The sequence below is a fragment of the Phoxinus phoxinus genome (assembly GCF_949152265.1).
Source record: "Phoxinus phoxinus genome assembly, chromosome: 1".
NCBI lineage: Eukaryota > Metazoa > Chordata > Actinopteri > Cypriniformes > Leuciscidae > Phoxinus > Phoxinus phoxinus.
Genome location: NC_136876.1, coordinates 15,133,203 through 15,161,112, shown reverse-complemented (window position 1 = coordinate 15,161,112; position 27,910 = coordinate 15,133,203). Strand labels below are relative to the sequence as shown.

General features: G+C 37.9%; 3 protein-coding genes across 4 annotated transcripts; 1 reads left to right on the top strand and 2 right to left on the bottom strand.

Annotated features, from left to right (window-relative positions):
• Positions 1 to 14: 14 nt before the first annotated feature.
• LOC306997092 (C-signal-like) lies at positions 15 to 4,263 on the top strand. The gene is made up of 7 exons (XM_079610167.1): positions 15 to 259; positions 338 to 392; positions 484 to 671; positions 768 to 929; positions 1,281 to 1,391; positions 1,782 to 2,768; positions 3,042 to 4,263. Exons 1-6 carry the CDS (start codon positions 119 to 121, stop codon positions 1,893 to 1,895), a joined length of 771 nt encoding a protein of 256 aa, XP_079466293.1. The 5' UTR covers positions 15 to 118; the 3' UTR covers positions 1,896 to 2,768; positions 3,042 to 4,263.
• Positions 4,214 to 11,891, bottom strand: LOC306997084 (E3 ubiquitin-protein ligase TRIM39-like). The gene is made up of 6 exons (XM_079610155.1): positions 11,239 to 11,891; positions 7,306 to 7,401; positions 6,965 to 7,195; positions 6,863 to 6,885; positions 6,668 to 6,786; positions 4,214 to 5,813 (listed from the first exon to the last, which is right to left on the bottom strand). The coding sequence occupies exons 1-6, from the start codon at positions 11,761 to 11,763 to the stop codon at positions 5,254 to 5,256; spliced, it is 1,554 nt and encodes a 517-aa protein (XP_079466281.1). The 5' UTR covers positions 11,764 to 11,891; the 3' UTR covers positions 4,214 to 5,253.
• A 2,072-nt stretch (positions 11,892 to 13,963) lies between these two features.
• Positions 13,964 to 27,794, bottom strand: gipc1 (GIPC PDZ domain containing family, member 1). Of its 2 annotated transcripts, XM_079608313.1 has the most exons (8): positions 27,465 to 27,794; positions 27,000 to 27,141; positions 25,384 to 25,830; positions 23,686 to 23,871; positions 22,283 to 22,463; positions 22,090 to 22,196; positions 19,862 to 19,943; positions 13,964 to 16,406 (listed from the first exon to the last, which is right to left on the bottom strand). In XM_079608313.1, the coding sequence occupies exons 3-8, from the start codon at positions 25,681 to 25,683 to the stop codon at positions 16,255 to 16,257; spliced, it is 1,008 nt and encodes a 335-aa protein (XP_079464439.1). In that variant the 5' UTR covers positions 25,684 to 25,830; positions 27,000 to 27,141; positions 27,465 to 27,794; the 3' UTR covers positions 13,964 to 16,254. The 2 variants fall into 2 exon arrangements, with proteins under 2 accessions (XP_079464439.1, XP_079464438.1); XM_079608312.1 differs by lacking the exon at positions 27,000 to 27,141.
• Positions 27,795 to 27,910: the final 116 nt, after the last annotated feature.

Genomic DNA, 27,910 nt, shown 5'->3' with positions numbered 1-27,910 from the left:
CTCTTATAAAAAATATGACAGACCAGTGCAATATGGGGTGTGGCGTCCACTCGGCAGATATAAAAAGCCTGATAGAGAGGCAGGTTGGGTGATAAAACCAGACTGCTCATCTTTGAACATGGCGGCATTAAAGGCGTGTAGTGCTCTTGTGACGGGGGCCAACCGTGGCTTGGGTCTGGAAATGGTCAAGCAACTCCTGGAGGCCCATTGCTCCCAAATTTTTGCTGCGTGTCGTGACCCAGATGGGACGAATTCTGAGGTGAGTATTCAAGAGCTTAGGACAGAAGACAGCTACAGAAATGTGCATTTTATCCTTCACATTTTCTTTCTGATTCAGGCTCTGAGAGAACTTGCCAAAAAGCATCCAGGTGTTGTCACCCTTGTGAAGCTTGGTAAATATGGAGTTGTCTTTTAGATTACAGTAATAGTTGTTTTTTGAGGTTAGAAATAACCATTTTACAACCATTTTTCTGCCGATATTAGATGTAGCTGATCCATGCAGTATCAAAGAATCTGCCAAGAAAGTGGGTTCTCTTCTGGGCAAGAATGGTTTGAACCTGATCATAAATAACGCTGCAGTGTTGCCTTCAAAATCCATGTGGACCACCACTGTTGAGGACATGATCCAAGCCTTCAACACCAACGTGATAGGACCTTTATTTGTCATTAGGGTAATGGAAAGAAGTTTTTGGGAAGAAGACTAATCTAAAACGAGACTTGATTTCCTGCGATATCTAAAACACTTGGTTGTGAATGTCTTTAATCAGGAGTACCTGCCGTATCTGCGTGCAGCAGCTAAAGCCAGTGGCAAACCAGGGATGTCATGTGATAAAGCAGCTGTGATCAACATCTCCACAGATTCAGCATCTATGAGCATCATGCCATCACTGCCAGAGCCATTCCCGTTCTTCCCATACAGTATCAGCAAGGTACACAAGAAGACTCTTTTGAGACAGACAGGAAAATGTGGTTTTGAAACTCGATTGAAACTCAGATATTTGGAAATGTGTTGCAGCCTGAAAGGTCAGATTGGATTTCAAATTGTTTTTTTTTCCTTCCTCTTTGCCTCATTCGGGGCACTACACATGTAATAATAATAGTGAAATAATGAGTAAAGATGATGCAAATGAGCCATGTGCAAATTCATCTATTCATTGACTACTATACTGCCTGAACATACGTTCTTAACAAACACTGTCTCGACTTATTTGAAACTGAAAAACAAATAAGAAGTGGTTGCAGTGTTAACAAACTTTGTCATGCCTCTGTTTTCCTTTCAGGCAGGTCTAAACATGTTGACTGTGTACACTGCTAGAGACTTAAAGGCAGATGAGATCCTCTGCATTTCCATTCACCCAGGATACGTGAAGACAGACATGGGGGGAGATAAGGTAAATCTAGATTCAGTAATAAAGGTGATTTGCTGTAATGGGGTGAATTTAATTTAACTAATATTCTATTTTGAAATATTATGTTCCTCTGAAATTAAAACCCAGTTGGTAGATTGAAGATTTCACCATGCAGTTTTTTCATAAATGTGACTGTTATCCATTCTAGAACCCATTTCTGTTTGGGGTCATTTTGAACACAAAGGTTTGAGGTGTCAAGTTGAAATTTTGTTCATAATCATCTCTCAAAAGGAAATTAAAAATCAGCATGATGCATCAATGTTTATATTCATCATTAAGAAACCAAAAATGAGGCACAAAAGCACACGGATGGTTTCTGTTTGACAACATTACACTATTTTAATTGCATGTTATTCTCTGTTTGTCCACCAGGCACATATCGACACCAGAACAAGTGTGGAGGGGATGTTGCGTGTCTTTGGCAGCCTTACTGAGAATCAGCATGGTGGATTCGTGGACTACACTGGAAAAACTATGCCCTGGTAAAACAGAAGCACAAACCAGTCTTGCATAAGGAACCTCAACGAAGGGCTAATCCAGATGCCCTGTATTACCCATCATATAAAAAGTGATAAGCAGTCATTAACTTTTATGACAGACAACATGGCAACTTGATTCTGTGTTCAATACAATAAAACTAACTAAACAAACAATACTGCAATATTGTAATTTTTCACCATTTCAATAAGAAAAAAAAAACACGGACAGCACTTCACATATTTAGTATTTAATGTTAAATGTTTTCTGATAACATTTCTACATGCACCTCAGAAAACAATACGGGGTGGACCTTCTAGGCACTAAATCGTTTATTTTACATTTTGATAAATATCCTTCAGTTTAATAAACAATTACATCTACTGTGATTAGCAAGCTGATATAGCCTATGACTTGTACTGAACGTAGCATTGTGAAAAGCACAATAAATACAACATAATTTTCTGATTTTATATTTTGTTACATAGTGACATTTACATGAGGTACAAATAAATATCAGTAAATTATGCAAACATATACAAATTGTCCATAAAACTTCCAAAATATACACTACCAAACAAAGTTATGCACAGTTTCTAATGAGCCTCAAAACCTGTTGATCTAAAGGCTTACGCTTAAATGCTTGAAATTTGTTTTGCAGGTGAGGAAATATTTTAACTTTTTTACTCCGTTTTGCTTTTATTAGAAGATTTGTTTTTGGAATTGTGGGTCTATCTGGGCGAGAAACTTAAGAAGAAAAACAAGTGATGTGTTTTGGCTAAACATTATCTTGAGTTAAGATAAAGAACTGTTGCGAGGTGGGGAATTCAAGGCAACCCGTTGGGTCGACACTGATAATGGGAGCTTCAGTTCTGAGAAAAAGTTGATAAAATAAGTTATTGTCAGTTTGTCTCATGAATGTAAACGCCACGGGCTGACGACTACCATATAAAGAGTAGGCTTACTTATCTTTGCTCAATCTCTCCAAGGAATGGTAAAGAGCTCTGGCCAGTGGCCATTGAATGAATGCTACTGAGAGAACCAAGTATGTCTTTAATGCTGCAACATACAAGCCTAAACTGGGATGAGCATGAGTCCACAGTGGAAGAAAATCTCAAAGTCATTGTAGCTAGTCTCAATGAGTAATGTCCTAAGTGAATACAATCTTGAAAAATTTGGTTCCAAAAGGAGGTTTTCTAAGAACCATTTTCGGTTCTCCAAAGAATGTTACAGTTCTTAAAAGAACCATGTTTTTCTTAGTGTGAATAACATTTGACAAATCTAAAGAACCTTTTATCAGGGTTCTGTCACTTCGGTCTGGTTTATCTTTATTTGGTGGCAGAGCCCTGACACTTCCGTCTTTTCATTCTGAGCGTGCGGTTCGAGTTCACTCTCTTTCGTCTGCGTGGTGAGTTGATTTGTGTTCAGAGCGTGGTGTTTGAATCCCGTTTGGTTAGGGTTCTGTGTCGGGGTTCGGACATTCATAAATGTCAGTGTTTTCTGTTGTGGTTATTTCAAATTCGCTTGGACCTTACGCTCTTCACGTGTGTATTGTGTTCGGGTTAGCACGTGATTCGTGTATCGGCTGAGGTCTTTCTTCTTGTCTTGGGCTGTGTGGACACTCAGTCGGCGAGGGCTCCCATTGGCTGCGTGTTCGTGTCATGTTTTGTTTGAGCACATGGCTTGTGATGGTGTTTGCTGACCATGTGCTCTTGTTTTTGTTGTTGTGAGCACATGGTTTGTCATGTATAGCCTATGTTTCCTTGTGCCATGTGCTCTCCTGTCTATTGTCCCTCGTTGTTATCTGATTATTGGTTCATTGCTTTATTTGCTCTTCTACTTATTCTCCTTGTGTTTGCAGTCCGGTGTCAGTTTGTCGTCGTATACACCCATCGTGTCTAGCCCTGCCAAGTCGCCACTGTGTGTTTTTAAATTACAAATAAAAAGCCAGTACTCTGCATCGAGTCCTCATCCCTTCACCCAACCCCGACACCTTTCTCATTACAAAGAACCTTTTGTGCAATGGAAAGATTCCATGGATGTTACAGATTCTATATGGAACCAACAATTCCAATAAAGAACCTTTGTTTTTATGAGTGTAGTTAAGAGATTATATTACATCGGAAAATTAGTCTCAACATGTATTTACTGGACAGCTCTGACGCAGAAGAAAATTATATCTGTTCCGTTTCTTTATTTATATAGCACTGTGTAAATACAACTTAAGTTGACCAAAGTGCTTTACAAAGTAGACACAAAAGATAATACATCAACATAGTAATAATACAATTTAAAGCAAGCAGCACAATCATAACATACAAACCATTTTTTTTTAATGCCAAAGTTTTTAACTTGAACTTAAAAATAGCCAAAGTCTGCGCCATTCTAAAAGCTAGTGGCAACTTACTCCACAGATTGGGACAGGCCACAGCAAACACACAATCACCCTTGTGTTTAGATGTAGTTCTGGGCACTGTTAAGAGTGCAAGATCACTGGATCTAAGAGATCTGGTGGGAACGTGACTTACGAGGATGTCTGCAAGAATAAGATGGAGCGAGGTTATTGGTGGACTTGAATACCAAGACCAAAAGTTTGAACTCGATTCTGTATCTTATAGCCAATGCAAGGAGGCAAGAATGGTCATATGTTCATATTTTTGTGTCCGGGTCAAGAGTCTAGCGGCAGCATTCTGCACTAGTTGCAGCCGAGCTAGAATTTACTTATTAATACCCTGGGTAGAGCAAGTCGCAGTAGTCCAAGCGGGAAGATATAAAAGCATGGATGACCTTTTGAGTATCTAAAGTTGAAAACCGGCTTAACTTTAAGCTTGACCGGACATCAGCATTAATTTGTTAATCCATTTTAAGCTCAGTATCAATTAGGATGCCCCAGTTTTTAACACACCATATTTGGTTTGAACTATAGCAGACACTGGCCCAAATAAAACGATTTCCATCTTGGATTTATTGAGATGAAGAAAATTTGAAGACATCCACTTTGGAGACAGGCTATCAAAGTGTCTAAGGCCTTTGCATGACTTCGGATGGTCCAATACATTTTTCAACAAAATTATAATTATATATTATTGTGTTTCCCAAACTGGACAATTTGGATTAGCTTGTTTCCAGCATACATGAATGCACCTCATGAACTTCATTGAATACATTGAGAATGTCCAGAGTATGCAGAGTTGAATCCAGATGAATGGCGACTTCGTTCGAAGTACATCAAATAGAAGATTTTATTTTGTGATTTCATTTTATTCTAATATCTGGAAAATAGTCGATAAAATAGTAAATGTCTCCAAACCTTTGACTGGTACTGTACAACTGCAGTAAAAAACACACACACAAAGCTGTTGAACGGTCACCAGGAGGCACTGTTCCAAACTGCCACTCTTACGGGGCAGATCTTCAGTGGCCCTGGATTGTTCCCATTTATATTTGCCCCCGGACAAAAAAAAGGGAACATCCTCTCAGTAAAGTGGTCATTAAATGTGTAGATGGGTGTGACATCCACTGGGTCAAAGAAGCTGACCTCTCCAGCATCATAGTCGATCTTCACACGAACCCTCTCCAGGTGTCCCTTCAGGATGAGTGGTGTGTGCGGGGTGGTCATGGCCGTGTACTTCCCATCAGAGAGAGCGATGGTCCAGAATCCTCCTTCTGGACAGCCAGAGATTTTGCCTTTCCTGGCTATGGATTCTTTAACCACACCGATAACCCAGTCATCATTTTGGCCCACGTCCACCTCCCAGGAATGGCATCCGGAGGTGAAACCCTTGGAGCCCAGTACAAAAACGAAGTGGTCGAAGCGCTCGGGGTTATCCGGCAGCTGTTTCATCACCCCCGTGTTGGACACACTTGTTAGAGTCTTGCTCAGAGACAAACAGGGGTAGGCCGTGTTGGGGTCCAACGTCACCGGAGCTAAGTGGTGGAGAAAGTGGGAAGACATTATAACAAATTTATATTTAACATTTTTTAAATGTCATTCAAGCATGTAACTTTTTCCAGTGTGTAATACTTTCTGCAACTAGCCATTTGTAGATTTTTTTTGCCATTTGTTTGGACATCCTCACAGCTCAACCAATGGCGTGAGTTTTGGGGCGGGGATATCTGGTTGTTTGGCCAATGGCAGATGGGTGCAGACCGTTTTCTGGAAAGCTTTTTGATAATACATTTTTGCAATTCCATTTGCAATGAGTATTGAACCCATTAGTAATTACACACTTCAGCTTTAAGGATGTAGAAATAAAATGGAATGAAATTCTTAGAAATTCTGCTGTAAGTGTAGATTTTGATAGATAATACATTTAATTTCTATGTATTTACATATTTCCAGAAACTTTAGAAGATATTAATAGTCAGTTTTGGCAATGACACCTATAGAAATGTTTCATATATTTATATTTGATTCTATAAATATTGAAATATGTTAACATACTGTAATATAAAAATATGTTTATATATATATTTTTATATATCATTTTTGTTTTATGTACCATACTTCCCAGAATGCTCTAATTAAGTTCATAGTGGAGCCAAAAAAACATGAAGCAGATTTACAAGATTGAAAACATTTTTTCTCCATTCATTTGTTGAACAAACCAACTTTGAACTTTGAATTTCTTTGAACTGCAGTAATTTCCTCTTCCTGTCATTGCTTTTCAACCTGAGAGACGTTCAATTCAGATTCCGACGGGTGAATTTGAAGGAAACCCGTTCTGAAACCCTGAATGTTTACACAAGCTTATCCAGCTCTATAGTAACCGAGCACTCACTGAATTCCACCAGACTCTGCATTTTTTCCCACACTCCGAACTTCAGGGAGGCCATGTGCTCCGCAACATCGATCAGACATTTGGGGATGGGTTCTGGTTCATGAAATGTTATCTGAGCTCTGTAATGACATAAAGTCAGATTAGTTTATGCAAACAGAACGATCAAATACTTTCAAATGTGCAGCGTACGATTACCTCATTTTGACATTCTTGTAGTTCTGTGGGGAACATGTAAATCAGTTACTTGTGCTAATATTTGTACACAATCGATCAGATTAGTTAACATTCCAAACACACCTGTAAAAAGAGGCTGTCGTCACTATCGATCTCATTTTCAATGGCCATGACAGCCTGTGAGAAGATGAGTATATCACGAGTGATTGAGTCGGTCTTTTTCTTCGTCGTCTGCTTCTTTGTCTCTTCTTCTTCTGCCAGGACAGCAATCCTTCCAGCTTCCTCCTTCAAAAGAAACTTGTGAAGCTCTGCAAACTCCTCGTGAATTTGTTTCTCTGTCTGTTCCCTTTGGTTCTGTGTGAACCCAACATAAAAAAAAGGCAATGCACTGAGTAACGGAGGTATCTGTTGATGGTTAGAGTATCATATGATGTTTGTAAGTCTGGGACTTTCTCAGTTGATACCTTGATGTGGACTGTTATGTCATCACATTCTTGTTTGGCCTCATAGAGGAGTCTAAGACTTTTCTTAAGTGGGATGACAATCTGCCGCATTTCCTCCTGGAGAAAGAAAAATCTCACTTGACTTTAAATCAACTCTATGCCCCTGTTTACACTTGGTATAAAGCCGCATTTTGGTTGATCGGTTCACAAGTAGACAAGGGAATTGCATTTGTGTTTACACCTGGTGTTTAAATCTGCATCTTATGTAAATGTATGGTTTCTACAGATCTTACGAATATGAGCACGACAGGAGACGACGGAAAAACACACGGAGAGCAGCAGCTTTCGTTTCTTCTCTGATAGCTGCAAGACAATGTCGAACGCGGTGAGTGTGTGTTAGAAATCAGGAATGGTGAGAGAACGTTGTGCTTGGTACTTTTTTTCGTCTTCGAACCAAAATTGGGTCTCCAGCTGGCAAAGTTTAAATCCAGTCTGGCTAGCGCTCTTCCCATAATGTTTACGCATCAGGTCAGTAAACAAAGAGAAGGCGGTGTTTTGTGGATGTTCGAACACATTCGACTATATGAGCGTTTACACTACGAAAGCAATCCGGTCGAATGCGGTTTCAACTACCTCTGGAAGTGGTCGAAAGTGGGCAAGCTTGAAACGTTTTAGACCCCGTTTACACCTGTATTTAGCGCCGTCCACTTGTGATCTGATCGACCAAAACACATTCTAATAGCAGGTGTAAACAGAGCTTAGGACAGTTCGTAAACATTTTGTTTTTTCAACAAGTTGCACCCCAAAAGCAATTTCTGACTAAATATATATATATTAAAAATTTTTTTTTATTTTTTTTCACTATTAATGTCATTACAGGTCAAAACTGTATTGACCTCCATTTTTTAAATTCCAATATATTATCAAGTTTCTATGGTCGTGGAAAATTACTCATATTTACTGCATTCCACAATATTTTCAATTAAGCAAGGTAATCTGTATGCTACCATTGACATTTAAAGGGATACTCCACTTTTTTTTGGAAAAAAACTTGTTGGTAATTTTGAAAGAAATGGCTACTGGACTCATCAGAATCAATGATCTATGCTAAGCTATGCTAAAAGTGGTACCGTCAGACCCGGAGTTCGGCTGAATGGATTCGAAAACGGTAAAACTCAACTGTTTAACTCTGGGGGAGTTGTAAAATGAGCCTATTTTCAAAAAAAGAGGGAGTATCCCTTTAAAAAAAAATCACATTACTTTCAATTAAGCACATTTCCCCCCCAAATTCTCATTACCACAATGTGAAAACTATATTATTATATTATTTAACATATAATATTAGTTAAATTGCATTGATACATCCTGATAGTATTTATTGTGCTTGCTTTAAAGAAACACTAAATAACTTTTCCTCTACAGGTTGGAAGCGTAATTGTCCATTACCGCTGTCGTAAATATTTTAGCTTACCGCAGCTACTGTCACACGCACACTTGCTGTTTATCCAGCGCCGGCTTTGGAATGAATAAACAATGTCCACAGACAAGGTCGAGTATGTTTCATGATTTCATGAAAGTATGATGTATTGCGACATCAGAAACGAAGAAAAACTAAATAATGACTATTAACGCTTGTAGTTTTCTTATGTCTCATTAGAACTACAGAAACGCGACCCGATCTGGCAAACTTACATAGTGTGGTTAATAGCAGATATAGGGCCGCAAAGCGAAGGCAGGAGAGCCGTTCACCCTGTTACGACTCGATGAACCGCTGATACGATTTTGGAAAAATTATTTTAAGGTAAAAAAAATTATTTAGTGTTGCTTTAATTTGTGCAAAAAAAATAATGAGAATTGAGGATAAAGACAATTATGCAAGTAAAATAATGGCAAAAGTTTTTGAAACAAAAAAGCTTGTTAAATTGCACTACTTGAAAAAAATATATGCATTGCATTAATAACCGTGCTTGCATTTTAATACATTGTATTTTTAGGACTTGCATTTTTATGGACTGAAATTCAACATGGTCGTATATTTAAGCTGAATTTTTGAATTCAAAACATTTCACACACATTTTCATTATTAAAAATTCAATAATTCATAATCACTTTTCAGATTTCACTTCCAAAATATGAATTCTGTTTAAAAATACAACCTGTAATATTCGACAGGCAATTTTCGTTCAAATTTTTTCGCTTCCACAAATTCAGTGGTTCAAGTTTGACAGAAAATCCAGCTTTTCACATCCGGGAACTGCAGGAAAGCAATAGATTGCCGATTCATAATCTCCATCTGCTGTTAGTCGACCTCACATGCAGGTATTGCAAGTGTGTATTTACGGATTTACAGAAATGGAGTGTATGTGTGAGGATTATCAGTGCCATGCGGAAAAGCTGCATTTATGTTTAATTCAATGTCTTCACGGTTACTTTTGTACATGTAAGCAGCTTTCTCTACCATGAATGAGATTATGATGTTATTCCCCGATGCTGATGTACAGATCAAACGTTAAAACTGAGGTAGACATATTTCTCTCTCGGTAGTTTAGTTTCCATAACTCTATTAACTCACGGCGCTGTGCGTTTCCCTCGATACGTCAAACTCCAGGATTCCCCTGCCGTCGCGACATATAAAACGCTTAACGTAGCTTAATGGACCAATACAGTGATATAAGACCAAACTCGCACCTTATTGGGAATGTAAGCGGTGCTGGAGGCTACAGGCAAACAGATGGACTCAGAATATGAACGTAACGCGCAAAGTTTGGCGCTGAGTGTTTCGCAGTGAAAAACATAAAGTTGGCTTGACATTGGACATTCGATATTTCGCGAATTTAGAATTATACATACAACATTGGTGCACATGTTTCTAACTTCAATAGCATTTGAAGAGAATAACTTATAAAACTGTAAAGTGTTCATGTAGGTGTCAGGCATGATGCAGATTCTTGATATTTAATCAAATAAACTGTCAATTAATGTATATAAAACATATAATGACTCTCGCTACCTTCTTTTCTTTCTTTCTTTATGTCTCTCTCTACTTGTTGCTTTGTTCTTGGTCAACAGCCGCTTGCACCCCCTGCTGGTGAGTTGGACTAACAGCAGATGGAGATTATGCATCGGTACTCTACTGCTATTCCTGCAGGCCACGGGTGTGAAATGATGAATTTGAACCTGCATTTGAATTTGTAATGTGAAATAAAATGGACTGAAAGCCTGTTGGACATTACAGGTTGTATTTTTAAACAGAATTAATGATTTGGAAGTGAAATCTGAAAGATGAATATGGAATATAGAATTTTTAATAATGAAAATGTGTATGAATTGAAATATTCACAGCTTAAATATACGACAATGTTGAATTTCAGCCCGTAAGAATGCAAGCCCTAAAAATACAATGCATTAAAATGTAAGCACGGTTAACAATGCATTGTTTTTCCGAGTTAGTTCAAATCAACATGATTTTTGTTTCAAAAACAATTACTATTACTAAAAATAAAAAATCTAAAATAAATAAATAAAACATCTAGATGCATTAAGGTAATGAGAATATGGATGGTAAATACAATACACATAATGCCACGATGCAAAAAATAATAAAACTGCGGTAACACTTTACAATAAGGTTCATTTATTAAACATTAGTTAATGTATTAACTAACATGAACTAACAGTGAGCAATACATTTGTTACAGTATTTATTAATCTTTGTTAATGTTAGTTAATATGAATAAAGCTGTTCATTGTTTGTTCATGTTAGTTCACAGTGCATTAACTAATGTTAACAAGATTTTAATAAAGTATTAGTAAATGTTGAAATTAACATTAACAAAGATGAATAAATGCTGTATAAGTGCAGTTCATTATTTGTTAATGTTAACTAATGAACCTTATTGTAAAGTGTTACCAAAACTGCTTAAAACTAAGAAATATTCGTAGAAATATGATCACCTTGAGATCGTTTGCTGCCTCTTCCAAAGGACACACACTGTGGCCTTGGTGTTTCTTGGAGGTTTGGCAAACACAGCAGAGAACCTCTTCATCGTGTTGGCAGAACAATTTGAGTCCCTCCCCGTGAGTGGCACAGAGAGCCTCCGATTTGGACGTCCCGTTGGCGGCGTTGGAGCCGGACGCTTGTCCTTTCTGCTCCTGTATGATGGCGTCGCACACGTTCTTCAGAGCCAGGCTCACGGTGGGCTCCGTCAGAGAGCTCTTCCTCCTGCACACCGGACATTCCCTCTTGGACGCTTTCCTTTTCCAGAACTGATGGAGGCAGATCCGGCAGAAACTGTGGCTGCACTTCAGGACCACGGGATCGGTGAAGATCTCGCAGCAGACCGGACAAGAGAGCTCATCCTCTAAAGGCGACTTCGAGTGAGACGACGAAGCTCTCGGGCGCAGAGCCGGGATGTTTTTAAGAGACGGAAAGGTGTTTGCTCTCCCAGGTTGTGAGGAAGCCCTCTGTCTCAAGGGCATGGCTGTCTGGTGTTGCTGGAGAGAAGTCCAGTCGCTTTTGATGCGGAAACCCTGATGAGCTCAAGCTGCACCTGCAGTGTTTGTTGCCAGTCTTTCAGCAATAAGTCACAAGACTCCCAGAAGCACCCACACGTCCCAAGAACGAGACCGCCCTTCGCCAATAATTACCTTTTATACAAGTCCATAACTTAAACTACCATCACAAAGTTCTCAGAAGTCAAGTCTTTGACCACACCTCGTCCACTTGAGTGCTTTCTTTTTTTTTTACGGTAGTCTAATATTTGGTCTTTGCACATTACTGGATCAACTGGTGCTTGAGGGGAAAACAAGCTTTGCCATTGATCCGTGAAATGTTTGGTGTAAGCATTAATGTTTTGGGAACTCTAAGGCAGTGTGGGAGGTTGGAAGAGAGCAAACACCTTCTGAACGCTGCAGGGACATTTACGCAAAGTTACTTGTGTGGAAAACACAAATTGCCACAGGAGTGCAGAACATTGCAAAAATGTGTTTCTCTCATGGGGGTTAGTTCGCCCAAAAAATTACATTTCTGTCATTATTTACTCACCCTCATGTCGTTCCAAACCCATATTCATCTTCAGAACACAAATAAAGATATTTTTTATTAAATCTGAGAGCTTTCTGTCCCTCCATAGACAGCTACACAACTAACACTTTGATGCTGCAAAACTATAATACATTAACTGAGTGGTTTAGTCCAAATTTTCTTAAGAGACACGATCGCTTTATATGATGAACAGAATGAATTTAGGCTTTTTTTTATTCACATATAAACATTGATCAACACACATCAGTTGTGGTAAACTAAAGAACCAATGAGGATCATTCTCGTGTAACGCAGAACGTTTGAGCTTCAGCGAGAGGTTTGTTCTCACGCATCAAGCTGGTTCTATTGAGCTTTTGTTTATGTTCACTGATCAATGTTTAAATGTGAATAAAAGCCTAAATAAAATCTATTCATCATAAAAAAGTGAGCGTGTCTCTTCAGAAAATGTGGACTAAACTCAATTCATATGGATTCGGTTTACGATCTCTTTTTGAAAGTGTCAGTTGCGTAGCTGTCTATGGAGGGACAGAATGCTAGATTTCATCAAAAATATCTTTGTTTGTGTTTCGAAGATGAACGAATGTCCTACAGGCCAGAACGACATGAGGGTGGAATAGTTAAAGCTACACTGTGTAATTTAAGTTGATTCTTAGCAAAAAACACTGTTCTTTCAAAATTATAAGCGCTCATTCATGTGTAATTACTTCCACCAAGTATTCTCGTAAGCGTAGAATCTGCCATTTATAATACATACGAGCGAGTCGCTCGAATGGCGGAAGCCATGTTGCGCCTCCATCTTGAAAATACATTAGCCAAAGAGGGACATACCTGGAAATTCAAGCTTTGCCTTTCGCGCTTTTACACTCAGTGGCACCGTGATGAATGCGAGGGGGAGATTACTCGCGACTGCCGGCAGATTTGAAAGCCTGTTGAAGATTGAGGATCACGCCTGGACATAACCGAGTCGCCAAGGAAGCGAAAGAGAGAATTAAAACGACTACGCGACAGGCAAATCAACAAGACCAAAGTCAATATTGGAGTGACTTTTCCAAGATGGAAAGAGCTCATGAGGAGCAAGGATTTTAAAAGGGACGCTCGCGAAGTTGCCCGCTTACTTCTCGACGGGTATAAAAGTTTTATAGTTGCTTGGCTAACTATAGCATGGTTGTGCATAACACTAGAATGGCGTCTAGGATACTTTTCCTCACGTCAATGAACACTCATGGACAAAGTCGAACTGGAAGCCATGTTAATCTTGGAAAAAATACGGCCACCGTAGGAGTTAAAACACCCTCGTATTGGGAGGGGCTAGAAAGTAATATTCAGTTGGTAGTCATATACAATTTCACCGCTAGATGGGAGAAAATACTACACAGTGTAGCTTTAATTAATGACAATTACATTTTTTTAATGAACTATCCCTTTAAGAATACTATATTGAACAAGTCTTGAATTATATTTTTCAGTTCAGTTCAGTGCATTCCCCTATACAGCCGCATTAGTAATGTAAACGTAAAGAATGGAAATATGCCCTTGGAGAGAGGTTGTTTAGCCAAGGAGAACATACCCAATGTTTCAATGAACAACTGTTAGAAACAAAAACACCGCCTGCTTTCCAGAACACAAAAACAAAATCACACAAATCGTTTTGTTTATTTTAATACTGTTGAGAAATCAGTAACAAATAACAATTTGGTGCAATAGCATTTCTGTCAATGGAGAAAAATGTAACATATAAGACTTTTTTATAAGATTATTGCCATTTGAATGCAGTTTGAGTGTCACATGAAACCATCAGAACCATTACAACATCAGTGTAAACTATTCATTCTTAAAAAACAACATATCTAAATATGTTCAAAAAGCATTGAATGAAAAAAAGTGTCCAAAGTAAATCAACCACAAGAGCGCTGTGTTCAAGCTACACGGATAGCTTTACAGTGAAAAGTAACACCTAAACATGTAATGTGTTTTTTTTGTTTGTTTTTTCTACTCTGGTCCTTTAAACATTAACTTATGTCCCTCCATAAGAAACGGCGCCTGGCTAAATAATAATAAAGAGGAAGATATATACAGTTTGGAGATTTAACCATCACACAATCAGTACTTTACATTTACAACATGCTCTGAAGTTACAGATGTGGAAATACTACAGTGTTGAACAAGCCTGGTTAAGAGTAATAATAATAATAATAATCTCTGAGTTCAACTAACTTAATAAATCTTCATGTGCTTAGTGTACAATGTCTGTGTTTGGTCATATTGTCAGTATCTTGGAAAATGCTACTGTAGTGTAATTTCCGTAAACACATCAAAACTATATACACTCAAATCAATGCCATCCACAGCCTCTACCTTCCAATCAGTGCTTTAATATTCACTTTTCATTAGGGCTGGGCGATATACATCAAATGTTCACAATATACTCACACAATAATTGTGCTGGCAGTGTAACATTACGCATACCATACAGAGTCGCTGAGTCACAAAAGGTTGGCGTTCGCTTGCAAAACTTGAAGGAAACTAAATGAGATGGGAGGGAAATTATATTTCAATGATTTCGCGATAAATCGCAACACTTTTGCTTTCGCCTATTGCGTTACCCTGAGAAACTTTGCGTTTGATCGCAAAAGTTAGTATAGTTTAGAAATATCGTTTTTTTCTCTCTCCCGCCTCATATTTTTCCATCACAAAAGTTTTGCGAGAAAAAAAAAAAGTTTCTCAGGAGAATGCAAGAGAACACAAATGCTTTGACAGTGAAAACAAAAGCATTGCGAATGAACTCAAAACAATTGAAATATAATTTTTCCTCCCATCAAAACTCTCAACAATTCAACATTAAACGATTAATTAGCATTACCAATATAAAAAAAAATTCACTTACAACCTCGTGGCATAAAAATATATGTAGGTAAATGTAGTCGTTTATTACTATATACTGGTTATATTTGTGCATAAAGATGAAAATGATTAAATATCGATCTTCATTATGTTCATAATCGTGAAAAACACTCTGGACAACATGATTGATTTGTATTTTACTTTAAGCTTGAAACATTTTGAATCCGTTTGGCTGCAATCGCGTTTGAAATGAGTCGTATCGCCCAGCCCAACTTTGAATCCCTTCCTTATTCCTCTATCAATCCTGAAAAGGATAAATACTATTTATAATACTTCATGATACTTACTAATACTGCTTTTAAAGGAAAAAAAAATAAGAAAAAGATTTCCTTATGTTTGGCAATAGTTGATCACGCTACTAACATAAAAATCAATGTTTTATTTCTCTCCCGTTTCTCTTTTAAAATAAGAGCTAAGCCACAGAACTGGAAGTGTAAAGCACTAGAGGCCATTTAGAAATAGTTCATTGCAACAACTTCTAAGCCACTTGAAATCCTTAATATAAGAGAGGACAAGAGAACATAACAAGACAGCACATGCTTTAGGGAATCATTATAGTGTTGATAAGACAAATGGTCTGTAATACTGCCACGGGACGGGTCAGATCCACACCAGTGCAGACCAGCATTGCCTCGATCTCTGCACCGCGTGGTCTGAGATCTGCGCCGCAGCGTGCGATTTATACAGCGTCGGGCAACACAGTGCAAGTGAAAGTCACAGTATGTAACAGAGAAAGCTCCCAGGGATACGAGACATGGCCCCTGGAGCGAACACTTTGCAAATTCGACGAGTCTCTTTTGCTTGATATCCTGCTAAATAAGACGTTTCGCATACGTGTGTTCTAGGCTCAACCTAGTCAAACCGGAATACAATTAAAAATGCATTCAACATAGTGTCTTGATAACATCTGTTAGAGGCCTACATACAAGCGTTTCCAGCATCCCAGCGTACGCTCCCAAAAAGAACAAAAATAAAATCTCATAGTGTTCCTAAAGGTGTGTTTTCTAGAATTGCCGTTTCTAGAATTACACGCGACCGACCTTAGCGTCGCCTATGGCACCCCACACATCGAACACAAACTCGTCGGGAAACGCGAAATCTCCCAGAGTCTCGTCCAAAGCTTCAGCAAACTCATCCGGGTTCTTCTTGTCCTTGCCGAGCTCCACCATCGTGGCAGCTGTGAACGAGCGTGTGATTTAGAAACAATACTCAAAGAAAAACTGTACAAAAAAAAACCGTAGTACCCCAGAGTGCAGTCTGGACGATGGGGCGGGGCGACACTTTGGGGCGGGGTGACACGTGTCGCTCCGCCCACGCCCAATTTAATTGAATACAGCAATCTTATTGGCCTAGATGATTCAAGCCTGAGTATGCGCATTCTTTATGTACTATTTTTGTGAATGATTTGTCCATATTAAAGAAATATTAAATGCTTACTCTAATCGTATCTTATTATCGGTTTACCGTGGTAATTTTAGTTAAGATCTATTGGCTGATGTTTTATTGTTAAGACACAGAATAGACAAAGTTATTGTTTAAAAACGAACGCTTGGTGACAGCACCTCAGTGTAGGCCGACTTAAAATAGAGTTGTTTTCATATTTCCATCAGGGTTGGTGGATCAGCTCAAATTTTACGCAAATTATGATAAATCGATGTATTAAAGGAAAGGCATCGGACAAACCCGAACGCAAGCAGTTGATTTTAAGTTTTTAATTTACATTTTTTAAATTTAAAGCACGACCGTTTTTTGTTGATTTTTTTAACGAGATTTGTTCTCCAATGCTTGCATTTTTTTGCCACAAAGTGCAAATAAACTTGTATTATTTGGTAGCCTATTATTGTCTTATTTGTCACTTTCGCAACTGCGTCTTACTGAAATACAGTGAATTATCATTAAGTAGTGTAAAATCCCGAGTTTGTTTTTATTCACCAATCCTAATGGAAAAATGAAGAAGCATAAATGATTGATGTAAAATAACGCAGCCCTGCATGACATTCGGAAAATATTGTCTTCTATCAGCCTAATACGCTATCTCTCCTTTCAATGCTAGTAATTTAATGCAGTCATGATCATTGCTCACTTAAAGTGCCATTGACTTATCTGCTGGGTAAATGAATAAATATAATTTAGCTAAATCTAAAACATTGTATGATTTATATCAGCAACATATTTCTTTATATCGCCCAGCTCTGAAATTGCTCAATATTAATGCTTAGGCCTATATTACTTTTTGTAAAGCTGCTATAAAACGATGTGAATTGAGCGCTATACAATTTTTTTTGACTTGACTTCACTTGATATAGACCTAGGTATCGTGGCCACGAATTAAGAATTCGTTCCCCAGATTTAGCAGCACGTAGGCCTATAGGCTATATTACACGGCGGTCTGCCTTGAAGAGATTGTTTGTTGTATAGTAACTTCATTTAACTTATTAAAGGAACACTCCGACTTTTTGGGACTTTAGCCTATTCAACTTATCCCCCAGAGTTAGATAAATCCATACATACCTTTTTCATCTCCGTGTGTGCTATAAGTCTGTTTGACGCACCCACCGCTAGCCTAGCTTAGCACAAAGACTGGATGTAAATGGTTGCAGCTAGCATACTAATCCAAATAAGTGACAAACTAACGCAAACATTTTCCTATTTACATGTTGTGATTTATATAGTCACAGAGTGTGCAAAAAACAGTCACATGAAACACAGACATATTTTAACCGTATAAATACTGGGAACTATATTCCCTGAATATAGGGCGGAGTGATAACCGCAGCGCACCTGAGACGCGCTCTGAACGAACTCTCTGCTCCTCACCACGGCGCGTCTCAGGTGCTGCAGTTATCACTCCGCCCAAGTAGCAGTGCTTCGCCTTCAGAGAATATAGTTCCCAGTATTTATACGGTTAAAATATGTCTGTGTCTCATGTGACTTTGTTTTTTGTACACTCTGTGACTATACAAATCACAACATGTAAATAGGAAAATGTTTGCGTTATTTTGTCACTTATTTGGATTAGTATGCTAGCTGCAACCATTTACATCCAGTCTTTGTGCTAAGCTAGGCTAGCGGTGGGTGCGTCAAACAGACTTATAGCACGCACGGAGATGAAAAAGGTATGTATGGATTTATCTAACTCTGGGGGATAAGTTGAATAGGATAAAGTCCCAAAAAGTCGGAGTGTTCCTTTAAAGGTAGGGTTGGTAATCCTGTTCAGAAACATTTTTTTTTATACTGGGTGAAATGGTCCTTCCATTCTGATAGTAGTCAATACATTATGTGTTCAGAAAAAGGAATGAAACAAATCTGACCTCTGTAGCAGCTGTAGGACAGTAAAAACTCTGACCAATCACTGCCATTCGGTGCGAATGTAAAGAACCAATCAGATGCCTTCATGTCTCGTGCCCGAGCACCACTGCGTGCACAGCAGTGATGCGCGGGTCAATGTATAAACAACCCGCACCCGACCGACGTTTTCAACTAACCCGCCCGCAACTCGGACCGCAAAAAAAAAGAAAGAAAATATTGTACCCGACCCGCGTTTTTTAAAGTAGCTCTAGTAAATGCTCATCGCGTCATGGGCCATAGACGGAGGAACTAGGGGTGCGCATTTTTCAGAATGCTGTATGATATAGCCTAGTGTTTTGTAATAAAGGCTTGATTTATTCATTTATTTCGTTTCATTTTCTTAACAATTAAGATGCTGCATGTGTTTATCCAGTCTAATCGAAGTGTGCGTCTCTCCCCCGACTTTCCCAACAAAAATCCCGCCCCCTCTCAGCAAATAGGCTACATAAAACTGACATTACTGAGCTATATGCGTTTAAAAGTAGCCTATTAAAATGGCACAATGGCATTGCTCAGTTCAACGCGTTGGGAAATCGGGCATTTTGTCCCGGGTCAGCTTTTATTCAAAAGTTAATAACGCGCTCAACATTCAGGTAAATAAGGATTTCCCACTTTCATCTGCAGACTGCTCGTGCATCATCCTCGCGCATTCAGACAATAAAGTGTAGACCTATGTATTTCATAGAACATTGTGTCTAGTACTATATAAATTACAAAGGTAAACGACCCGACCGACCGCGACCCGAATATCATAAAAAATATTTTTGGATGACTCGTAACCGCGGGCGCAGGCACCCGCTCATTTTGGATCAACCCGCGCATCACTGGTAGGTACATGCAGCTGACTCCAAATGTGGATGCGCGTTCATGTTTGTGGGGGGGCGTAGCTTTGGACGGAGCACTGACAGGAGGGGGCGGAGCTTAGAAGATGTGCCACTTTCAAATCTGGCTAGCTCTCCAACATTACCAACTCTAGCTTTAAGTCGTATTAACTGTTTAACTCGTATTAAGTTAATAAAAGCATTATTTAATTGATCGTTACTGAAATCGCCATGCGTAGTAGCCTACGGCCAAACTGCGTAGTAGAAGATCATTCATAAACTCGTACATAAAGGAATGCGCATGCTCATGCCTCAAGTGCCTACTCCAATAAGATTGCTGTATTATAAACCAATGAAATTGTTGGTGGGCGGAGCGACACGTGTAGCCCCGCCCCAAAGTGTCGCCCCGCCCCATCGTCCAGACTGCACTCTGGGGTTACTCAAAAAAAACTGGAACACATACCAAGTTCACTGTCTCGAATACCCATGTAGCTCTCCAGCAGATCATCCACTTTCTCAATAGCCTTTTCTTCAAATGCTGACGGCTGCAACACAACAGATTATCTTGCTTAGCGTTTCAGACATTTCAGTATTAATACGTATTAAAAAATCAACATTTTCGACAACACTATGGCATAGCATAAATAGTCTTAAACTATAAACCAATCCGTAATGTTTTGCATTAGTGGTTGCAAGCTTTTCTGAATATATGGCGTCAAATTATAACTGTAGCATTTCGTTGCACATTTGAAAAGAAAAATTGTGAAGAAAATTTTTGTAACATTAATAATAATTTGATGACAAGAAACATCTAATAAAATGTAAATCTAAAAATGCACCTCTAATTATTATTTTTTAAATCTTTGACAAAATTTTATGCATAAAAGTCAGTGTGATCTTTTCTAGCCTTGAATTTAAAATTCCCTGATATGTTCATGAATGTAATTAAAATACTGATTCTCACAATATTTATTTACATCCATAAAATACATATTTTTAATGGGAATTGGAAATTAATAATTGGAAATATGAATGCACATTACAAATAAGAATGCACATTACATATTTGTAATGTGCATTCATATTTCCTACAGTTCGAGTAATGAAAACTTTTTTAAAGACCAAAGAAAATGTAAGGAATAAAGAGAAGGGAACAACATGTCAATATGTAAAAGTCTAGAGAGAATCAATGAGTTGTACTAGCAACACTATCAAAGTTTCAGAATACAACTCCCTACTGACACTTTTTAATTCATATTACAAATAATAACTTAAGGCTTGAATACTTCTGCTCCCAATCAATATGGACATAACTTTTACTGTATCTTCTGATCACACTGCAGTGCTAATGTCTAAAGTAAAGAGTCACCCAAAAATGAAAATTCTGTCAGTAATGACTCACTCTCATGTTGTTCCAACCCCGTAAGACTTTTGTTCATCTTCAGAGGACAAATGAAGATATTTTTGATGAAATCTGAGAGCTGTCTCACTGAGATGGGTCTCGATGTCGTGTTTAAAATGGTTCTAAAGTGTGCATTTCCTGGATATGCAAATCGTGAGAAAAACCAACGAGAAAACTTAAAAATGCCGCAAAGTGAATGTATTACCTTTCACACTTTCCCATCAAATGATGGTGAGCGTCATCTTCTCAGTTCTCGCGCATGCGTCGTGGCGCTCTCGTGAACTCACATCAGAGGCCCACACGGAAGAAAATTAATAGTTGAATAAAGTCGTTATTTTTGTTTGTTTGCGCACAAAAAGTATTCTCGTCGCTTGATAAAGTTAAGGTTGAGCCACTGTAGTCACTTGGACTATTTTAACGATGTTTTTACTAAGCATATAGTAGAATGGAATTGCCTAGCAGCCTATGGAGGAGTGAGACAGCTCTCAGATTTAATCAAAAATATCTTAATTTGTGTTTCGAAGATGAACAAAAGTCGTACGGGGTTGGAACAACATGAGGGTGAGTAACTACTGACACAAATTTCATTTTTGGGTGAACTAACCCTTTAAAATCAAGGCAAAATTATATGGAAAAAAATCAAGTGAGTTTATGATTAAGACAAGATTTATCTGAGCCTGTTCAATTCAAAGGGGAAAACTAGTTTTCATACCCCAATGACAAATATTTGTTTTTGCTTCAAGTGTAAACTCGCATAATTTTGATCAGTTTCTCAGAAAACTTCATATCTTAATTTTGCATCTATAGTCATTGTGTGTTGATTTAAGAACGTTTAGATATTAGTTTTGAAAAACAAGACAAAAATACTTCAATGCCTTAATTTCTGGGTTTAAGACGTTTTTCAGACCTGCAGAAACCCTGAGAAAAAGTCTAAATGTAAATGTAAAAATCTTAATGTAAAGCACTAGAGACAGTAAACTGTAAAATTGGCATTTCTTCATGAGGAAGATTCAATGAGATCTAGGTCATTCTCTTACTTTAATCAATCCAATGATCAATCAATACTGCCCAGCATTGATGAATATATTATCGATTGATAACTATATTGTTATGCATTACAATATATTAACCTGTGGAATATATATTGTAATGTGTATCGTATTGCAAGACAGTAAGAGAACGCCATGACCTTTCTAAGCATACAAATGCTAACTCATATTTGTTGACTCAGTTTAGTGACCCGTGAACTGATCTGAGATCATTATACCCCTGAGCAAGGAATCTCTCACCAGTTCCTCTACGGTGGCCGGTCCTTTAGATCTCAGGCGGAGGGTTCCTCTGCCCGTTCCTAACTGTGCAGAGCCTGACCTGCTTCCTGACCGCTGACTGATCATGTCTAAAAACAAAAAAACAGGTGAAAATCATCATAACAAATTCACTGTGGCCATCAATGTCAGCTACAGTGTGTTCAAAAACTCTTACCAAATGCCTTCATAGGCTCCACCATCTTCAGGACAAAGGTTTTCCCTTTGGGCAGTTCCTTCAGCATCTTGGCAACCTCATAATGGCGACAGCCGATGAGTATCTGTCCGTTGATCGACTCGATCATGTCTCCAACGTTGATGACCTGGATCTGATGAATAATACTGCCTTCTCTTATTCTCTGCAAAGGAAACCGATGATTATCAGATGATTTCAGAAGGTTGGGTGGTATGACTGCTCAAGATGAGGATAAGATTATTATTATTAAGAGGTTATTTGTGAAGTTTATGGTTGTTGAGCAATGGCACAATTTTTGGTACTGATATAGCATCTAACTGATGTGCAATCAATCACAAGTGTGCTTATATCAGCTCATTTACAACAGCTTCAAATCGAATTCATCCCATTAGAATGATAGACTTTAAGTATTATAACAACCAGCATTACAAAAAAAAAAACTGACGGCGTCCGACTAGAGCCAAAAACTAAGCCGAATGACGCTCAAAAACGCCCCAACCATCGGCTTGTTGTGTCCCAGGCTTTCGGAATGACCCAAAGTTAACTATTTCAAGAGTGAAAAGTACTTTAGTTTTAAACATCAGAAACATGAACTTACTTGCATAAACCCTGTGGTGCTCTTCAGTCATTTTTCCGAAATTTTTTATTTTTTTTTATTATTCATCGGAATGGTACGAAACTTGGTAAAAGTTTTGGCACTTACTATGTGAACACAAATAAAAACATGCACATGATTCGAACAGGTTAAATGGTCCTGAAAAAAATTGTCACACTTGTGTTCCTCGCATTGGAAATTAATGGGACACGAATTTCATCTAGTGGAAACGTTTGGTACTGCGGCCAAGCAAAATCTTACTAAAAAGCACATTTTTTGGAGATATCAGGCTCAAATTTTGAACTTGTTTAGATTTATGGCTTTGATTTTCTCACAGTTTTGGAGTAAAACATGTTTTTGAACATATACATTTCATAAAAAAAAAAAATTAACAGTATTTTTGCACATTTTTCATAACAATACACGTAAAATTCTGTAACTTTTTTTAAGTTCACTTTTTAAAACTTTTTTCACTTCAGCAATAATCTGCCATGTGTCGTCTTTGAAAAGAGATCAAACTTAAATCTGCCCTCTAAAGCATTCAAGATTTACCACAGTTTAAATTGGAAATTAAGTTATCAGGTTTATGCTCAAAAATTGAATAAATGGATTATAAATACAGCGTAAATATAATATAGTACCATAAAATCCCCTAAAAATACTAAATATTTAATAAAAAACATTATCAAACTAAAATATAGTACATTCATTTCATTAAAATAAAAATAATAATTTTTGACCGACACACGAAGAGAACCAGAGGGTTAAAAGCCCAGATCATTTGTCTCACCTTAATGAAAGCATAGCCAGCTCCATTATCAGTGATGGTGAGCCCCAGTGCATCCTCTCCTTTAAACACCTCCACTTCTTTCCTCTGACCCTTCACGTGAGCGAATATGAAGTCCTCCAGTCCGATCTGGCCACCCAAAAGTTTGTCCATATCCACTTTGTGAGTATTCAGTGTGCAAAACATCACCTGAGAAAGGATGTAGGCATTTAGTCTAGGGATTGGCATTTCAAGCAAAAATAATATTTGATGATCGCTGAGAATTAATAGATTATTATTCGAAAATCGCACCCCTCCCCCACATGCTCACCGGTAAAACTGCGTTCGCTCAAATCCCGCTCCAACATTAAATTTCTCTGCACTTTACTATACGTGTTATAGTATAAACTTATTTCGTTTCATATTTATGTTTAAATATTGTTATTTTTTATTTTTATCTATGTTTATTATATGAAAAGTGAACAGCATGAGTAAGGATCCTAAGATGCGCAATATACCGGGAGACATATGGAGTGGGTCAGACATGATTTTGACCACTTCATTAAGTTTTGTTTTGTATAAAAGCCTTTCTTTAAATAGAATTTCGTTTTGTATAAATTGTATCTTAATTTTAATCAATGTTTCATCAACCAGTTGCCTGGGTTTAATAAATAAGAAGCAATAGCAGACAATATAATCAGGACACGGAGGCGCCGGCACGATCACTTGCATTGCTCGTGAACTGGAGCGCGTCTCATAAATGAACCGAAGCTCAGCGTATAGGCTACTAGCCTAACGAGAAATACATCTATAGAAAGCTTAAATGTCTACTTTTTAAACAAAACAATTCAAAACGAAAAGAATCAGACTACTCTCTGCTTATGTAATCCGTATGAAATGTGCATTTCTCTCTATAGGCGCGTTCACTTCTGCGAAAATGGCGAGTCAGCATCATCTTTGCAGCCGACACTGACGCAAAATACACTAGTTTCTAGGGGTGTAACGATACCTTCATTTCACGATTCGATATATATCACGATACTGAACTCACGATACGATATTATTGCGATACTCCCAAGACATATGATAAAAGGTTAACAAAAAATTTACTGTTGATTAAAATGCTAACTTTGAAATTACATTGTGGGTTTAAATGAACAGGTTTGGACTTGGTGCTTGTAATTCAAGGACAATGGTGACACCAGAATAAAAATATTCATGATTCTGAAGCTGACCATTGCATTATTATACATTATAATCAACATTATATAGTAGTTTAATGTAGTACTGACACTAAAACTCTGAAAACATGATTTTTTTCTTATACAGTAATTTCTATTTTGGGTGAACTATACACGATACATATTGTCACTATCCACGATACGTATTGTTGCATTTTTGTATTGCGATATATTGTGGCACGATATATTGTTACACCCCTAGTTTCTATAATAAACAATTAAAATGTCTCCTTGCTATATTTGACACATTCATAATCATTACTTTTGCCGGTTCTTTGTGACAGCTTTTTGGTGCGTCATTGGCACCCTCTGCGTCAACACCAGATCAGCACCGAAAACATGGGGATTTTTTTTTAGACCATAATCGCACAAACAATTCGATATTCTATAATTAAATCAACTAATCGAATATATTCAGAAATCGTGACTCATCCCTAATTTAGTCAGCATTACCAGCCAGCACAGACGAAACGCTCCTCACCTCTGTTGGAAGAATCCCAAAGGCCTCTCCTATCTTGGCGTAAAGCTCACGCACATTACTGAAGCCCTCAATGCGTCCCGTGGGGCTGCCGTGGGCCAGCTGGGTGTGGAAGATCAGGCGGGGTCGCAGGCCGGTGGGGGGCGGTGGTAAACCCTCGTGGGCAGCTCCTTCACCCAGGCCGACCCTGCCACCGTCCAGGCCATCCAACCCTGGGACGTTCAGTCCGGCCCGGATCGGCTCGGCCTCCTCGTTCTCCACCAGCGGAGACGCCTTCTTTCTGCGTCCCAATCCAAGTGGCATGGTGGGTGCTGCTGTCTTTGCTTATTGCACAGACACAATGTTTTAACACAAAGGGGTCTGTGAACCACCTTTAATGCCGTTCTTTATGTCCCCAAATCAAAGGAGAAAGTCTCTTGAGTTCAACCCATTCAAAGGAAATCTCCAGACCTGCGATACAGAGAGAAACAAATGGAAATGGAGAAAAGATATTGTAGTAGGGCTGCAAGATATATATAAAAATGATTGAAATATCACAAATGTACATATCGCGATATGCGTGATTTTGATTATCAAAATTTTGAATAATGATTTTAATAGGCTACGTCAAAAACATGTTAAAAAAAAGTTTTACGTCACCGCATTTAGCAGAGAATAGACTGGGCACGCGAATGTTACTTACACGTGACTTGCTTGAAGTAAAAAAAAAAAAAAAAAAGGTTAAGCGCATTTAAGCTGTGGAAAACACTTAAAGTGACAGCAGCCTAATACAGTAAACCTGCTGCTGTCTGTCAAACAACAAAAGATCGAGAGAAAATCACTCACTGCTTTTCTAGGTTTAATATGAATCGATGTATATTTAATTCATGTGATGACTATGCAGTTTAATTTTTTTTTACATTTGATTATTCAGTTTCTGAATTGTTTCTTACTTGAATGCTTCTATTAAATCTAATGTAGGTCAACCTGAAAAACACAAAGCACTGTTTATTTGCCTATTTGTTTTTAATAACAAAGACACATTTAAACAACAAAAATAAATCATTATATTTCATGTTAAAATGACGTTGTCAGACTTGTGTTTACGTAATGCTAAAACACTGCTGCAGTTGTAGTGATGCTTTCTTTTCCCAGATATCATTTCAGTTTTTAAATATATATTTAAATAAAATGTAAATAGATTTTAAGAACGTAAAGCATTATCGTATCACGTATCGAACTATTTAACTATTTAAAATATTGTGCAGCCCTAATTTGTAGCAAATGTAATATACAAGCAAATAAAAAAATGCAACTTAATTTAAAACTACTAATATTATTATTTGATGAATAAATGTCAATGTAATTTCTATGACTTTTCTAGCCTTTAATTTAGAATTCCTACAGCAAGGCTGATTCACACAAAACGTATTTACGTACATTAAAAACATACAGTACTGTGCAAAAGTCTTAGGAATGTTAGTATTTTATTTTTTACTTGATTTTATGCATAACTATAAATGTAATTTCTATAGCTTCTAAATACCCTGATATTTCCTGGTATTTATTTTCTATGACTGTGGGAACTCAAGGTTGCACCGATACAATCACACATCAAGACTGATTCTCACAATACTTACATGCATTAAATACATAATTGTTTTCATGTGCATTCATATTTCCAACAATTCAAGTAATGGAAAAGTCATAGAAACTGTTTCTCCAAGACGAAATTGACGTTTCTATGAGATCTAGGTCGTCTTTCTCAAACAGTAATCACAACTGAGATGGGAAGAAGAAAATACACTTAAAGCAAATGTAATATACAAGCGATATTTTAATTTGGGATGAAATCATACTTCTATACTAAACTGGTTTCATTCAACCAAAAGAAAAAATGGTTCTGCCTTGTTTACCGTTATCTGACTAACTTAAAGGATGAACTAAACTCAATTAATTAAACCGACCACTGAAAAATCAGTTCTATGCGTTTAAGTTTCAGGATTAACCCAGTCTGACATGTTTCTATTCATAGTCTGAAGCTAAAGCAGCTAACAGTAATGTGAGTTAGCATGTTAGCATCCTCTAGACATCACGGCACTTACCAAACTAACCCTGACAGTAGGGCAACCATGGACCGCTGGGACGTCGGGCTTATAATGTGTTCATTACAAAAGCTGATTGTTGAGGAGGGTTAAAGCGGGTGTTTAGGGAGTATGTTCTGGTATGTGAGAGGATGGAAGGCGGATATCACATCACTCAACAGAACCTGCAGTTCTTCCTCTGTGTAGAGACCGTCACAGCAGCGCAGCTCAAACACACGCGCGCTGCTGCCACCTACAGGCGAGAGGCGGGCACAACACCAGTCAGCACTGCAGGGGCCGTGCTTTTATTATTGGTTTATTTTTAGAAATAAAAACGCATGCAAGTTTTCTGCACAGATAAAAATAAAAATAAAAAAAATCGCTTTTTTTTCAGCTAGTTGAATAAACTAAGCTATATCTGGCCACTAGTTTGCCCAAAGTAGATCAAGTGAAGCCCTGGGCCCATA

Coding starts and splice junctions, on each gene's coding strand:
- LOC306997092 (XM_079610167.1), top strand. CDS start 119: ATGGCGGCATTAAAGGCGTGTAGTGCTCTTGTGACGGGGGCCAACCGT. Junction 393..483: donor TGTCACCCTTGTGAAGCTTG/GTAAATATGGAG, acceptor TGCCGATATTAG/ATGTAGCTGATCCATGCAGT. Junction 930..1,280: donor TCCCATACAGTATCAGCAAG/GTACACAAGAAG, acceptor TTTTCCTTTCAG/GCAGGTCTAAACATGTTGAC.
- gipc1 (XM_079608313.1), bottom strand. CDS start 25,683: ATGCCACTTGGATTGGGACGCAGAAAGAAGGCGTCTCCGCTGGTGGAG. Junction 22,464..23,685: donor CTGGCTATGCTTTCATTAAG/GTGAGACAAATG, acceptor TTTCCTTTGCAG/AGAATAAGAGAAGGCAGTAT. Junction 19,944..22,089: donor CGGCCACCGTAGAGGAACTG/GTGAGAGATTCC, acceptor GTTGTGTTGCAG/CCGTCAGCATTTGAAGAAAA.
- LOC306997084 (XM_079610155.1), bottom strand. CDS start 11,763: ATGCCCTTGAGACAGAGGGCTTCCTCACAACCTGGGAGAGCAAACACC. Junction 7,402..11,238: donor AGGCAGCAAACGATCTCAAG/GTGATCATATTT, acceptor TTCTTTCTCCAG/GAGGAAATGCGGCAGATTGT. Junction 7,196..7,305: donor ACATAACAGTCCACATCAAG/GTATCAACTGAG, acceptor GGGTTCACACAG/AACCAAAGGGAACAGACAGA.